This window comes from Anas platyrhynchos, chromosome 20 (genome assembly GCF_047663525.1).
Source record: "Anas platyrhynchos isolate ZD024472 breed Pekin duck chromosome 20, IASCAAS_PekinDuck_T2T, whole genome shotgun sequence".
Classification (NCBI taxonomy): Eukaryota; Metazoa; Chordata; class Aves; order Anseriformes; family Anatidae; genus Anas; species Anas platyrhynchos.
In genome coordinates this window covers 6,595,967-6,612,211 of record NC_092606.1, presented here as the reverse complement: position 1 = coordinate 6,612,211, position 16,245 = coordinate 6,595,967, and the positions used below count along the sequence as shown (strand labels likewise).

The 16,245-nt window shown below is 45.2% G+C and overlaps 1 protein-coding gene across 5 annotated transcripts in view; it reads right to left on the bottom strand.

Annotated features, from left to right (window-relative positions):
* Positions 1-16,245, bottom strand: part of AP2B1 (adaptor related protein complex 2 subunit beta 1) — a 79,479-nt gene that overhangs the window by 39,576 nt on the left and 23,658 nt on the right. For all 5 annotated transcript variants that reach the window (XM_072025964.1, XM_005010640.6, XM_038165616.2 and 2 more), the window contains 7 exons: positions 12,761-12,951; positions 10,412-10,633; positions 9,375-9,495; positions 7,100-7,195; positions 2,675-2,790; positions 1,377-1,542; positions 748-846 (listed from right to left, as the gene is read on the bottom strand). In XM_072025964.1, coding sequence (XP_071882065.1) covers positions 748-846; positions 1,377-1,542; positions 2,675-2,790; positions 7,100-7,195; positions 9,375-9,495; positions 10,412-10,633; positions 12,761-12,951 — 1,011 coding nt within the window. The remainder of the gene's footprint in view (positions 1-747; positions 847-1,376; positions 1,543-2,674; positions 2,791-7,099; positions 7,196-9,374; positions 9,496-10,411; positions 10,634-12,760; positions 12,952-16,245) is intronic.

Below are 16,245 nucleotides of genomic sequence, written 5' to 3'. Positions count from 1 at the left end.
GCTGCCCATTCAGTGCAGTCAGGAGTATTTTCCTCGGTTGGTGCAGTAGGCCTGGAGAGGAAATGCTCTTTTTGGGCTACATCACTGCACAGGGAGTGCAGTAGGTTCAGCTGAGGTCTCGCTCCTACCACCACCACATCTCTGCTTCTGTCCTCCAGAACTACAGCACTCCTTTCTTACAGCTCGAGCCCAGCCCTACCTGCAGTGATCTGAGCTCACTACTCAGCTCCTCATGCATAATGAATCTGGAATCCTAACCCACTGTTACAGCCTCCAACAAAGCTACCACGCTGGTTGACAGTATCCAAGTACAAAGGAAAAAACTAAACCTTATTTCTTTTGTTTTTATAGCACCGTTTAAGCTTTGCTGTTCACAGAAAAAAGTCTTTGCTTGGCCCTATCCCTCTGTCAGAGCAGCAGATGTTTTAACTGCAAGCCACCTTTCAAAGAAAAGGTATTTTGGTTTCTTCAGAACTCTACCCTGCGCCTAATATTTAATTTGGTGGGGGAATGTGGAAGGATTTAGGATGAAGCAAGAGCTAAGAAGTAGAAAGCAGATGCCAGATGGCATGGTAACAGGCACAGAGCAGCTCTTAATGGAGTCAAACCCCTCCTCTTTGGGAGAGAGGAAAACATGCCTGAACCCTATCTACCAGGGAGGCTGATCAGTCTAACAGATGGGACACACCACAGTGCAGGCCAGCACACGGGCTGGAGGATTCTGGTTCACTGTGCATCTTGGCTTACCTGCGTGGCCAGGCTGAGGACCTGCTGAACCAGCTCCTGGGTCTCAGAAGGCTTTTTTAAGAACAGCTTCACTATAGCAGTCAGCAGGGTGAGCTGCACCTAAGAGAAAGGTACACAGGAGAGAGATTAGAGTCAGCCTTGCTTTAGCTATGTGTCCCAGGTCTCAATATCCTTTACTAGTATGAAATTCACATCCCATGCTTTCTAACTATCCCATGCATTACACTATTCTTTGCCAGGGAAACTCAGTATAATGAAACTCAGACTCTTGCCCGTTGTAAAATACTTTTGCAAACAAGGCCCTGATCAGTACACTGAGATTTATGTAATATTGTGATGCATCTCATCACCATTCTTCTTTACGTTCTGGTTGGTAGTAGGGCTATTCCCCAAGAAGCATCCAACATGGAGAAGCCCTACTACTCTGTCTTATAAACCCTCAAAAAAACCAAAAAAGTTTGGGAGTTAAGACCCCAAAACAAGTCTGTAGAGTCCCAAGTGTTTTATTTTAGCTAAATACTTAAGTTTTCATTGGGCAGTATTTCGGACCACTACAGTAATGCTTACAATTGGTCCCACAGACACACTGCATGAAGCACTACAGACACGACGTATAACACAATTTTTACCTGAGTACTTTCATCATGAAAGCCCTCCAGGAAACTCTCCAACAGCTCATCTGCATTGTCAATCCTTTCTGCGTATTCACCCACTATCCAGATCATGGCAGCTCTGGCATCTGGCTCATCCAGGGAATCCAGGTTCTCACACAGGGTGGCAATGATGCTTTCGTACCTGATTTATCAGAATACAGGTGGGTTACTAGGGTGAATTCAACTTGCATTACTCCATCTTTGCCCACATCACTCTGCAGAGAATCCTGCACTGAATTACAATGTCTAGTATTTCTACACAACACAAAATAAACAGCATTTTCACTCAACTGACAGTATTCCTAGGCTTTTTCTTTCCCCAGGCTGAGTGCTAAGATCTCACTGGGTTCTCAAGAGCTTCGCAGTTTCTGTAATCAGCAAGACCACCCAGATATAGAATTCAAGACAAAGCTGCCTCCCTTTCATTTTTGCTAAAGGGATGTTTTATCCAAACAGGTCAAACCATGAATCTGTGCCTGACCCTGCAGCCTCACTGGCATCTTCAGACTTCAGCTCTAAAATTGGATATCACACTTCCCCAGAGGCTTTGCTGTTAAACAGACAATACCCCACACTGGTTATTTAGCTTCCCCAATCCCCGTGCGTGGGTATCCCTGTCATAAGCATGCAATCTATCTTCTAACTGACAGCAGAAATTGCCAGAGAGACCTGCACATGTCCCATATTACTTTTTAAGGTGATCATGAAGTCTCTGCTGAAAGACACTACTGCACTATTCTCTAGCTGAAGAGACAGTGTTTTATTGCACAAACTGCTTAAAATAAGCTGAATACTGCCCAAGCCAGAGAGAACACTTGATGGAGAAAGCCAGCAGCATTCTGTTCAGCACAATCTGCCTGGAATTTCAGACCATGAAAGCCATGAACTTCCAGGAGATTGTATGCAAGCCTTCTAAAAGAGATGAGGAAAAACAGAAGCCTAATGCTGCAAACTTGGTCAATTTTTTCTTTTTGGCATCCTCTGCGAGATTTTTACTTGCTTTTGATGAAGTCTTATACTTAGCATGCATACAGAGTTGGGGGAAGGAAGAGCTTTCCACTCAAATTAATTCTGTCAGGCTGGTATCTTGTCTAGACCTGACATCTAAATCCTGCCACACTAGCAGCTAGGACCAGAATGGACACTGCTTTTCAGAAAGAAAACCACCTTGGCTTCAGTGGCCTGGTAAGCTACGCTGATTGGGGTTTGCATTGCTGTACTGTGATGATAAAACACACAAAAGCTTCCAAAAACGCTGCAGTACTTTCACCTACTTGTTCGGGTACTTGCGGAAGATGTCCCTGATTACCACGATGGCCTCCTGGACCACATAGTTGACCTTGGTCTGGATGAGGTCCAGCAGCGTGCTCACACAGCGCTCTGCAGATTGCTGGGGGGAAGAACACAAACACCACAATTAAAACAAGCTGAAGAACTACTTCTGCCACAGCAGATGCTGAGGAACCTGGCATTAAGAAAATTGCCTGCATTACTACTTACACCACCCTCACGCTGGCTAGCAGGTGAAACATGTCACTGAATGAGCTCTCTTGGACTTGACCAAGCCATGGCAATCAGGGCTGGGGCTGAGGTCACTAGCAATGTGTGAAAATACAGTCATAAACAGAAAGCCAGCTGTTGCCAATGCAGCTTTCACACTAAGTTCCTAATTCCCAGCCACAGACTCTGTAGGATAACAAGGACTGGTCACTGGCATGCTCCGGGAACAAGAACTGGAATTAGAGGCAAACAATTCAGGGAGGTCTGTTCCCAAATAGCAGCGAGGCAGGACAACACGGGAGCAAAAAACTCCAGCAACAGAGAGCCTGAAATAAGGATAGTGATTTGGCTATTAGCAGAGCACATACGAAGCCTCATTACACAGCTGGTGATTAATGTGAGAAGCAGACTGCTCATGACACTGCCTAGGCAGTCACCATCAGCACATTCATAAAGCATTCAGGATCAAGACAGATGTCGTAGGGCACAAACAATAGCATCGTAGGTGGATTTTTCAATTCAAGTGAGCTAATAGTCCCCTCCGCTTTCACAGCTCTCGAAGGCTGGGCAGGAGGCAGAGGAATGAAATGGCATTTGAGTAAGTTGCAGGAATCCGTTTTTTTGAGAATGGGCAAAAATCTCAAGGACAAACCCAATGACTTGTACGGCTAAATTTGGGACAAGCAAAGACTAAAAACCTCACTGTGATATTTTTCTGCCCTCGTGACTGTTGCAGTGGTATCTTACAAACACAGGCTACAAGCACAAACAGTGGTAATGCCAGCACGGGGATCAGCCAAGGAGGCACCTTATATATCAGCATTTGCACCATCTTTGCAAACTGGTACCGTGAGACTCTGCCCTGAAATCCACACCAAATACAAATATTTAAACTCCTCTGGTTTTGATACAATACCTCTCCCTCCTTAGCATGACTTCATATGCACTACACTGCTACAGAGGCAGTAAAAAGACAGCCTGACAACATCCTGCTCTGATCTCTTCTCTTGGTCAGATTTGAGCCTGGGAACTGGACGTCTCTTCAGTTTCCTGGAGACTGACCAAGGGCCCTGGCTCAACACAGACCAATGTCACTCACAGCAGGAACCTCACTCGAAGTCCTTACAGGCTCGATGCTCCAGAGCTTGTAATTTCATCTCTTGCAATTTATCAACTGACCTTAAGATTTACCTGGGGTAAATCTGTCCTAAGCCAAATCCTCTTTACAGCATCTACAGCATCATTTGCTGTTTACAGCTCAAGCAAATGCAGCCCTCTCAGAGCTTGCAAGCAGCAAAGTTTCAGGAGATGAAGATTTCGAGGAAAAACAAATTAAGGCTTATTTTTCTTTTCTTTAGATGCTTTGAAGCATGATTTTTCCAGGAAGAGTACTACATCCACTTTGAAATACACAGTATTGATTTCGAGCCCAAAAGTCCCTTGGAAGGCAAGCCATCACGTGGGCACATGCTCAGTAGAGCAGTCCTCAAGTCCCTGCAACAAAACACATCCCAGCTCACCCCATCCTTTGTAAACACACTGCTGTTTGAAGGTGGGTGTCCCCAGGGGCCGCAGTGCTCTGCAAATTGATGAAAGAGTGCCCCCAAAAGAACTCTTGAGTTGGCATGAGAAAGAACAACCAACCAGCCCAACTTGCTTTGGTGTTCTGCAGGAACCGAACAAAAGCCTGCAAGATGACTGAATTACCACACTCGGTCATAAGCCTCAAAGATTTCTAAGAGCTCGTCTGCTAGCAGAACGTCCTGGAACCAAGACAAATCCCCCTCTAACACGGTGCCTGCTGTTTCTCCTTTGCTCTAGAATAATCACTGTTCTTATGACATCCATGTCATTTCCTTATGACATCCGTGTCATTTCCTTTTCCTCGGAAGGGAACAGGAGCAGGGCTTTGTTTCCTTACAATCTACGGGGCAGATGGCTTCTTCATCTACTGCTGCCCGTGGAACAAACCAACAGACAACCCCCAGATACCCCAGAGATACCTTTACCTCATGCTAAACCACACAGTCTGCTGCAGACGCACCCAAGCTACCTCTCACCCTAGCTAATCTATCCGTGCAAAACAATCTGATGTCCCCCAAACCCACAACACAACTTAAACCCGGACAAAATCCACTAGCCTTGCTGTTCAGCATGCGTATTGCTTACATTTCCAAAATAAGCACCTCTGCTACTCATAGCACCGTGCACTGCTGCACAACAAAGGTACTGCCACACTAGCTCTACGGCTCAAGTCACAGCAGACAAATTTATTTTACTGTCTTACTCTTCTAGGAGAGATAATTAGACAAAAGGTAGGATCCTTGGAGGCAGAGCTGAGGTTCCCTGTGAACACTCATTCATCAACAGCTCCTGCCGGCTGCGTCCTGTGTCAAAAAGCAGATTTCTAAGCCTTGGGAACCTGGACACTGATGGCTGTGAAAATGCTCTTCCATTAGTCATAACTCACAGAACAAACAGCCTCTAGTAAACACAGATGCGCAGGGGACAGGGATTAACCTAGAGATGAGGACACTGTAATGAGTTGTTCTATATTTGCCCTCTTAAATTTGGCTCTTGTCAGAGGAGTAAACAGACCTCATCTCTAGCAGCAGTGTCTTCAAAGGAGCGCTGCTGAAAAAAATCAAGGTTAACTCAGCTTATTGAGAAATTCCCAATTATACAGTTAGAGGGTCACTGCAAATTTGCTGGGGCATTAACATCAGCCCTGTGTGTATTGAACGCAACTCTGGCATGGCATCTAGGATGGGAATGAAGAGTGGAGAAGATGAGGGTGAGAAAGGGTGAAAACTTCTAAACCATCTTGCTGCTGCAAGAACACACCACCTGTCATGTGAAACCAGGGCAGACGCGGGGCCAAGTCCTGCTGAGCAGTCCCTGCTGGGCAGTAAAGCAAGCTTGTGCTCCACGGCACAAAGACCCCAACAAAAAGGGCTGCCACCAGCTCCTTTCAACTTCTCAGTCGCCCTCTTTCATGCTCAAAAGCATTTCCTACCGTCACTGCTGTGGCTTCTCCCAGACAGCCTCCTGCCTGCAGGCAGCGTGGAGGGAGCACTCTGTATTTTGAAACGAAGACTTGACACAGAGGCAGTGATCACCTGTCTGTTGGCCCCACTTAAAAGGAAGCCCACTGCAGAGATAAGCCTTTACAAGCCAAAGGAGGGAAGAGGAAGCTGCACAGGAAGAGGCTGTCGATCCTCTCAAGAGGACGAAGTTGGTGCCCTCTTTGTGCAGACCTACAGTGGTTTAGCAACAAGAGAAACCTGTGCACTGACACTGTACTCAGCCAGGCATGATTAGGTTATTTAAATCTGCTGCCAGTCAGTGCTCACGGGAATACACTTTAGCAAAAGCTAAATAAGCTCAGCTGAAATTAGACCACTTATGTGACATTTTACAGTCGTTTATCAGTTTACTGAAAAGTATCAACACCATGGCATAAGTCATCTCTCTCTTTGCAGCCTTTCTGAGCTCCTGTCAGGCACGCTGGATTTAATTGCAGGGAGTTTAACAAATTAAAAGCTGTTCTATTACGAGCATTTGGTGGATGTTCAACTGGCAGAGGACATTTCAAACTGTTGTTTTGGATAACTACAAGGGTTCTTGGGAACGTATTTGCATAAGTAGCTAGGTTAAAGAGAGCACACCCCAAACGAAGCCACAGGATATGCGAACCTTCAAAACTAGATAAGCAGAGGGAGTGAGTCGTGTTTGTGCAAGTTGTTCTTAAGTGACCCCAGACCCCCTAACTCTTAGCTGAACTCTCTCTGTTCAGCTGAAGGGAGGAGGGGGGATACAAAACATGTAGTACTGAGTTCCTCTGCACAATCTCTTTTCCTTCCCCCTTCAAAAGGTCAGACCACAGCTGTTAAAGGAGGACCTCGTGAATAAGTGGTCATTGTTCCACTGGTGCCAACACAGTAAAATATTCCATCAGGACTGATTTTGCTGCCTTGCCCTGCCTGCAAGCTGAGGTCTGAGAGAAGCACACCACCCTCTTGCAATGTACTCAGCCAGAGCTCACAGCTAAGCTGTTCAGCTGGGGCATGATGTATCCAGGTCACTGTCACCAGCACTGCAGCAAAGAAATTTTGCATAATATGGGAAGTAGATGGAAAAGCCTAATATTGTTTTTGAAGTCTGAGAAGCATGGAAAACCCCGAGTTTCAGGTACTTGCCTCAACCTTGATAGCACAGCGACCGATTGCTCGGACAGCCTTGCGAACAAAGTCAACATCCACCTCCGTAGCATATTCCTTCAGCTCTGCCAGGACCTGCAAAGCAAACAGACCAACATGAGGCCAGGGTCACACTGGGAGAATGCCCACCTGACAAGCGATGCCACCTGAACAACAGAATACATGCAGGATGAATTCTTCCACAGCTAGCCACACACATTCAAAGCAAGCAGTCAAACCCTGCAGTCGATGCCTACCTCTGAAACCAACACTGCTGGGAGGAAAAATGGCTTGGAGTAGGCAGCCAGGCTTGGTTCAGGCTGGCTGAAGCCAAAACATGGCTCCATCAAGATCCCCTGACCAAGACCAGTCCCACCAAGCTTTAATATTACAAACTCGTCCTTACGGTGATGCTATAGCGAAGTAGGGTTCACCATATCCATGCACATAGATTTTACATACAGCTTATTGTACTTATTGTTCTACAGCTACCGTATGCAAAGCTCTAAGCAACAAGTTCTGGTCTCTCCTTTTCTGTGCTGAGATGAATCCCTGGATCCCTGCTGGATCAGGAAAGAGGACAAGGAGGAGATCCGAAGACATCCTGAAACACCTCTACAAATTTAAAGACAATGTAAAGATTTTCTCCCCAGTAAGATTTCTTCTGGGGGTTGGAGACTAATGGAAACTGAACAAGGGCTTAAACCAAGACCTACTGGGATCTTACACACCACTAAATAAAAAGCCACTTTATCTTAAATAAAATCACTTTAAACATGATTACAAAAAAAGATCCTATGCAATTTACACCCTCTCAAAATCCCGTGTTTCAGTTTCTCACACATGACATCAGGGACTTCACGTTGATGTCACCAATAGATTGCAAGGGAGAACTGAACAGCACAAAGCAAGACAGTTGTTTGACAAATCTATAGCGAATGCCAATTCCTCAGAACAATGACAAGATAAAGAGGCCTTGAAGGGCCAGACTGCAGACAAATAAATCTACAAGGAGTAGACGGGACATCTGTGTTTTGAAGCTTTATTATTGCCTTGGATGATCTACACTGCACAGTACTTAGCACCCAGGTTTGGTAGTTTATGCTGTCCAAATGCTGCTCGAGTCTGAGCACCTCAGACACAAGTACTGTGCTGCCTTGGTCTAGTGCAGGCATGCAGATTAAGTGTCTTGACAAGCTGCATGGGGAGGAAGAGAGTGGAAGCCTGCTCTCAGTGGGTCTCATTTCAGGGTGTGTTTCTGACAAAGCTTAGGTTGTTTTTCGGAATGCCTCTTTAGAACCAGGAAAGGATTTATTTATTACTCTGCAGATCCCAGTTCCAGACTGTGCCCCCCAGACACTACTGCCTTTCATCCAAACAACTTGCATTATCTAAACATTATGCATTAAAATTGGTACGGAGCCTACCAAGAACACATAGAAAATTCTGAATACATTCTCATGCAAACTGATTTTTAAAATGTTTTCCATGTACCCGTCACAAAAGGGGCACGAATTACCTTGCTCTGTTCCAAAACAAACAAGGGAAACAAAAAAAAAATCCCAAAGAACAGAGGAGAGAGCTGTAGAGAGCTGCTTAAAAACGTCACATTAAATGAAGTTGCTTTTTGACAATTATGATAGGACAATAAGAGCATTAGCCAGATGCATTACTCATTCTGCATTACCATTAGGGCTTGCGACCAGGGTGGCATTTGAGAATGCTTCCTTTCTTTTCAGAATTTGAATTAAACTACATTAAAACCAAAAGAATCTGTACTGTAAAGTGGTCTCAACTTAGTTTAGCTCTAGCTTTGGGAAGTTTCCACCCTAGAAGCAAGTTAAGTTAAAATAAAGGTTATTGTAGCTCTGAAGAATGCCTGTACAAGGGTGTAATAATTTAACTAATACACTTGAAAGTCACACTTCAGTAATGTTTGACCTTTTTGAATGCCTCCATTACAGGCACACCTCTCTCACTTGAAACAAGCCTCTCGTTCTAACCTCAGCTCTAGCAGTGACTCATTTGACAGGAGACATCAGCTCTCCTGGAAATGTAATCTCTGAGATGATCTGCCTAATTGTCACGACTCCTGGTACCTCCAGTTACATTACGGAGGCAACTCCATAATTTAGGCGATACTTTCCATTAAGCAGCTGCAAAGAGCACAGGGACAGCGATGTCTAACAGCCAAGACACTGGCAATAGCCGCACACATCCTCTCCCCAGGACCTTCCCCAGAACAGATGCAGGATCCATTACAATTTCAGCTGACCTGGGCAATGTTGGCTTGAGAAGCCAGGCGGATCATGATGTCCAGTTTCTCCAGCTTGACATAGATGGGGTCGTTGTACTTCACGAAGAACACCTTGATTTCCTGCTTCAGGATTTCAGGCCTGAAGGAAACAAAATGTTGTCTCACCCAAGACTGGTACAAACACTGGGCTCTATCCTAACTAAAGGTACCTTCAGTTTAGAAATCTACCCAGACTTTCACTGCAAAGCAGAATGGTGTTATTTTGTCTGAGACACACCAAACAACAATATGAAGGAAGTTAGCAGACTAGAGAAAATTATTTAAATACAAAATACAGAATTTAAGTGTATCTAACCATATCTATGTCTTCATGTCCATTTGAATTGCTGAGCCAAGCACTTTGGGCAGTCAGTGGACATCAGTGTTTTCAGTGAAAGTGTAACACCCTTATCTCAAGGCAGAACCTGCTGACTGACAAACTCATTGTCTGCTTTCACTTAGAAGATAATGGTGCCACTACACAATAGCTCTTCCATGAATGTTATCAGGTAAAAAAAAAAAATAGGAAAAAAACATGTAAAAAGTTAAAGGTAAAAAGGTGTCATCCCACCTTTCCAGTAGGGACCAACAGTACCCAGGCATGTGAGTGGAGGTAAACTGGTTAAAAAACCAACCCACTGTACATCATTATACCACAAGTCTGGTTCTATGCTCAAGAGCAAATAGCATAAAGGATGTTGAGTTTCTACAGGTCACTACAACCTCTGCAGTTACACCCTCCTCCCTCTATGAAATCTGATTTACAGTGTAGTAGGAGGACACTTCTCACTGTGCTTAAAAAGGCAGCAAAGAGAGAGGCAGGTAAAAAAGCACTGGATGACACTGGTATCACGAGTGTGCTGCAAAGACAACTTATATAAGCCACCAGAGTCACAAGACTGCTTAATCCATCCCTTGAAAGGGCTGAACCTGGATTAAATGCAGTTTGGTGTATGTGGAAATACCTGAAGGTCTGAGATAACACACCCAGGAGTAACACTCCTTCAAGGTTTTACCTTTTTTGCACAATCAAGTTGATGTTCCTCAGGGCAACATACTGAACTTCAGGCTCTCCAGACAGCAGGGTAACCAGCGGAGGGGCAAGTTTCTTCAGCAGCATGTTGTAATAGTCAGAATCCTTGGGCAGAAGTTCCAGGAACTTCATCAACACTTTCACTGCTGACAGCACCACTGCTGAGTTGGCGTGAGACAGCCGAGGGGTCACCCGTTCACAAATACTGGAAACAGAGGAGTAAGAGAGGGTTTGCATTTATTTCAGAAATGTCAAATATTTCAGATCTTATCTGAACTTAGGAGATCGCGCATGGCTGAAGACAGCTTCCTCAGACCCTTCTTTGCCTCGGTTTTGTTTACCAAGAACAGGCAGCCTTGCTTTCCTGAGCACAGCAGGAAGCAAACAAGAACAACTTCTGTCACAGCTCCAGGTTTCTCTCCTGCTACAGCTAGCTCAGAAACTCTTCCAGTTCTCAGCACTGAAGTCCCAACGCACATTCAGTTATTAGCTTTCTCTTCCTTTGCCTCGTGGTATTCTTTCCTATTTCTGTGATCTTGTCTGTCACTTACAAGCACAACTTTAACAGAACCGCTACCAGAAAAAACACTTCAGCCCCCATAGAATCACTCAGAGGTGATACACGCTTCTGGCTTGCTTGGGGGGAGGTTGCTGTCATTTCAGCCATTTGTTTCTGCAAAAAAAAGAAGATTTCCATCGCTCTGAAGATATAGGCAAAGAGTGACCTAAATATCCTCCCAAGTCTGGGCTTGACTACTTGCCTCAGCGGATCCTATAGTCAACAGCATCCTAAACAACCCAAGCCAAGCAGAAAGGAAGTTTGGGTTCATATGGTCTTTCTTACAGCATCTGTCAAGTTTCTTCCCACCCCCTCCTGCATATTGCTAACCCAGAACAATCTTCTTCCCATCTGTGCCTCCCTAAAGTTTATCTGAAAGATTTGCTTTCAGCTGCTCTGGAAAGGAAGCAGCAGGGCTAAGAGAAGAGCACAAGAGGCTGGAAGTGAGCCAGAGGCCATCCCCAACTTCATTGCTTGAGGTCTTGGAAGCCAAAGTTGCTTCCTTGCTCCGTGCCTCAGTTTCTCCATGCATGGGGGCAGTGGTATGGGCTGTGCTGTAAATGAGAGCACTGTAAGAAAGCAGGTGCTGCCGTTCTATTTGCAATAAGACAGGCTCTAGGAGTCAAACTCCACAGAAAGGAGAAGTCGTTACTGCCCAGCCAGTTTTACACTCCACTGTAGCTGAATTAAGGATGAGGAACTGGGACATGTTCACAGCTGCTCAGACTAGTGGTCCCTTTCTGACAGAGCTAGGACAATACTAGCCTGGCACCCCGGAGATCTCTGCAGGTTTCTAGCACTCATTAATATCTGCTTTCTGGCACAGCCTCTTCGAGCACAAGGGGGAGGGAGGTGGAAAAATCAGCAAGGCTACTGGCAGGCCTTTTTAAAAAAGTGGATTATCTGATGTGCCTCAAAAAAGCAGAGTTACCAAAGAAACCCAGCGAATCACAGACGGCCTGACCACATTTTTCCTGTGGGCTCGTGCCCCTTCCTTCCCCTCCATCCCACTTTTTACATGAAATCAAGTCTGAGAATTCCCCGATTCCAAGTAACTTTCCTTGCTTGTTCCTTGTTTTCTTGGGTACAAAATCTGACTTTGCCATTTTGGACACAGATCAGGAGGAGGCTTGAAGTGTGTGAATTAATACTAGCTAAACCTAAGGTCTCTGTATTTAGCTTTAGTCATTAGAACTAAAAGTAGAAGCACAAGGGAGAATTTGGAGTAATAAGTATTTTTTAAAAAAATAACTTTAATTTTTATCACAGACTAGCTATTAGTGGGGAAAAAAAAAAACCTTCCAGCCTCAGACCTGCAGTAGTATGGAAGCCCCCAAAATCTAAGGGTTTTTTGCCTCTCAAATTAGCAGAAAAGAGTTGAACGCTCTGCTTTAGAACAGAACCCCCCCCCAAATAGTGCTTCCAGCTGGGTCTAACATTGTTATAGTGTTGGTCTTGGGCTGGTGCTTTCTTAGTAGGGTCAATTTCAGTAAGGTCTGGCCTTTTAAAGGGAGAGGAAAAAAAAAAGTCAGCCAACAAAAGAAATTGGTTCTGCAAAGGGAATAGGCAGGTTTCCAGCATCAGCCCAAATTCCCCAAACTTGCCTCCTTAAGCTACTTGTACTTCAAGTGTTATTTGTGCTGCTACAGCCCTGAACACAGAGACCCTGTTAACACAAGCCCTCTTCAGGGAGGTGACACTGCCACAAGCCTGCAAGTGCTCTTCTACCAAATAACCCCAGGTGGTCCGTGCAGAGAGCGGGATCCAACATACCTCTGAGCTTCACGATCATCCTTGGGGTTGTAGTTAGACAGACAGTCCAGGATGAAGATCTGGCCCCACTCCGTGCACTCATTTAAAGCTGTCAGCAGCTTGTTAATGTTCTGAGGGTTGAGATCCAGCAGGTTGCTGTTGGGATGCGATTCGCTGATTTCTGACAAAGCAGCCACGGCGTTCGCTACCACCTGGGAGGAGAGGAGACAAGGAGATGTATTCCCTGCTAGCATGTCTGCAGAGGCTTGATGGGGATTAGCATGAGCTTAACACGGGTTTCAAGGGGAAAACACGGAGATCCTGGTGCCTGCTCGCAGCAGCCACCGTGTCAGTCATCAGAGCCTTCAGAGACCCAGCACAACCCCCAAAAACTTGGAGAGCCCACAGCTCAACTGCAGCCTTACTCTTTGCCAAAATGTGAAGTCTCTTGGGGAAGAAGTGAAAGAACAGCAGCACAGCAGGAGGGGGCTGCTGACAAACACAGGAAACATGGACAGGCAGAGCAGGTGTAAAGAGCATTTTGCTAGAGAAGTTACAACCTGAAAATGGTTTTGTTTATCGCAGACAAAAGATAAAGATGTCCCTAGACAGAACAGGGACCTGGGACCATGACTTCACAGGAGACCTTGCAGCAGGAGGAGCCAGAGATGGCATCAGGATGCCCACAGGGATGGAGCAGAACATCTCACCTTCTGCAGGCTCCAGGCTTCCACCTTGGAAGCTTCATCTCCCCCCTCTTCCACCAGATGCTCAACTGACACAGCCAAGGTCTACAAACCTTTCATTGCTTTCATTCAGGGAGGGATGCCTCTTGCCCGATTTCCCCTTGGCAGCCCTACGATACACAGCTTAACGCAATCCAAGACACGAGAACCACCTCCCCTGTAAGAGAAGGCAGGTGCCAGGTGGCCTTTAGCCCTGCAGCAATTCTGCCAGGTCACTCTGTTGGAAAGCAAACCCACAATTTCCCTACGATGGCCAGCTCCCATTATATTTTTAATAAGGCATATTTCTATCGCAAATAGTCTCCATAGAGCCCAACAGGCTGCGAGGCACTTTATGGAGTCCTGTTAAAGCACAAGTCAGCATTGAAAACGTTCTTGCTGTACTTAAGACAATATAAAGTCTTCCCTGTTCTTCGCATGGATGAAAGCAATGTGCTTCCTTGAGGAGGGCAAGGGCACAGTCTGACAAGAGTGAGAAGCAATACAAGCTTCTGATTCCTACTTCCATGCTCAAGCTCTGAAGTTATTTTAACAGATGTCACGCGAAGACCTTTAAAATAGAAGAGTTGCAGAATTCATACACAAAAATAGAAGATTTTTCTATTTGTTCCCTTCGAGCATAAGCATTTGTTTAACTAGAACAGGGATTTAAACCCGAGTCTGACACACAGAACTGATATACCCAATGAAGAGGCATCGTCAGGATATTCTACAGTGTATATACCATGTCATCCCCAACTCAAAAGGCAAACCTGCTCAGATGAAGCCTTGTAAGATTTTCCACGGAATTAAGGCAGAGATGTTATTAAAAATCTCGTGTTTCTCAGATGACTGAAGAGGTTTTTGATGCAGCACACAACACAAGAACAGTGCGACCAGAAGAGAGGCTGCATTGTCATTAAGCGAATCTATTCCAAAGTCACCAGGCAGGCACAGCAATGTTGATTGTTTTGCATTTCACACCTAGAGGTCACAGATAGGATTCTGATCCAAGATTTTATGAATTTCATTAGCTGAATGAGCCTTCTGTCACCAAAACCATTAGCAATCAGAACTGCTGTCTTCCTGTGCTGTTTTAATGAGTTACTTATTAAGATATGCTGCTGTTACTTATTAAGATATTGCCATTATTTAATTTGCCTAATTCCTGAATGGTTAATGTGACGCAGCATAAAACTGAAGAGAGAGCTCTAATTTCATTAAACTTCAGAAATTTGCAAGTGAAAACAAACCACAAAAGCAACTTAAAAATTCAAAGCCATTATGAAAAAGCACTTATAAAACGAAATGAGGACTTAGGGGAAAAAAAAAAAGGAAGGGACAGAATGAAAGCACTGCAGAAAGCTACCTGCCAGCTGCACTAAGGCACAGGGCTGCGCTTCTGCAAATGAACTCACGCTGCCAAACACCAACTTCATTGCAGTAATTAGACCTCGTGGATATCCCAAGCCCTGGGGCAAGTACAAGTCAAAGCAGCTGCACTTGTCTCCTCCCTGGCAGGCTAAGCCAAGTCTGTCCCTTGGGGTTTGCTACAGGCACAGGCTGCACAGAAATGCTGCTGCTGTGGGTTGCTTGCTCCTCAGGGACCCCAGCCCAGAGACCTGGCTGCAAACAAGGTCCTGCTTTTAGGATTTTTGGGGCTCTTTTCAGGAACTAGCAGGGCAGTATGAATGCAAGTATCCAAATCCAGCTGAGGATGGGACACTAAATGGCAACCCACTGGATCAAGTGTGTCAGATTTTCATTAAAAGCATCCATTAGAAGGAGCATCAGATGGCAAGATGCCCAAGAAGACCCCAGGCTGCACCCTAAAGCGTGCTAGAAAAAAGACTGGGAGGGACTGAAACATTTGGTGGCAGCTTGGTTCTGCCAGACTGGCTGGCAGATACAATCTCATAGCCCACAACCACTGCTGTCCTCACCTTCTACCTGAGCAGGACAGCACCGCTGTCAGCATGGTGACAAGGTAATGAACCTAAAGAGGAGGTGGAAGGGGATGGGGAGTGTCTTCAACAAACTTTAAGCAATGCTGATTTATAAAAAAATAAATAAATACTTGCTGGCGATTCACACTGAACATATTGATATGTTATGGTATGCCAACAAAAATAATTAGCATCTTCAAGGCTTTTTACACAGCCACAGCACAGCTGAAACGAAAACAGATTTCAGGAAGCGGTCCAACATAAACACTGGTTCAAGTAGGCAGGCTCACCTCTCCTCACTGGCACTGCCGCTGGCTTCATGAATTACAACAATTACAGCACCTGGGGAAATAACTGGTATGCTCTGGCAAACACGTCCATGTTACTGGAAATATTCGGAAAAAAGTGTTCTGTAAGTAGCAATATTACCAGCACCCCACCAACTTCAGCAGGACTCAGCCAAAGAAAAGTTCAGCCTTGAAGCTGCAGATTTGTCTCCAGCTCTGCTGATGCCCCTTCCTGAGCACAGCAACGCGAGATAACGAAGTCCAGCTGCACCCAACAGCAAGTGCAAAGAGCAAGGTGATAAAACAAGCGATGTGTCAGTTGAAAAATAGGTTTTCAAGGCTGACACCTTGAAAACAAGTAGCAAAGATGATGATACTGAGGGACAAATTATAAGTAAAGCTGGAGCTTTATGTTTGGTATAGAACAACAAGAGTCAGACCACTGAACTGGAGACATTTCACAGCAGATGCCATACCTTGGTTGAGGAGAAAACCAGCCCTAAGCTCCTTGCAGGGCATCCTCTGCTTCTCAGAACACTCAACGAGTT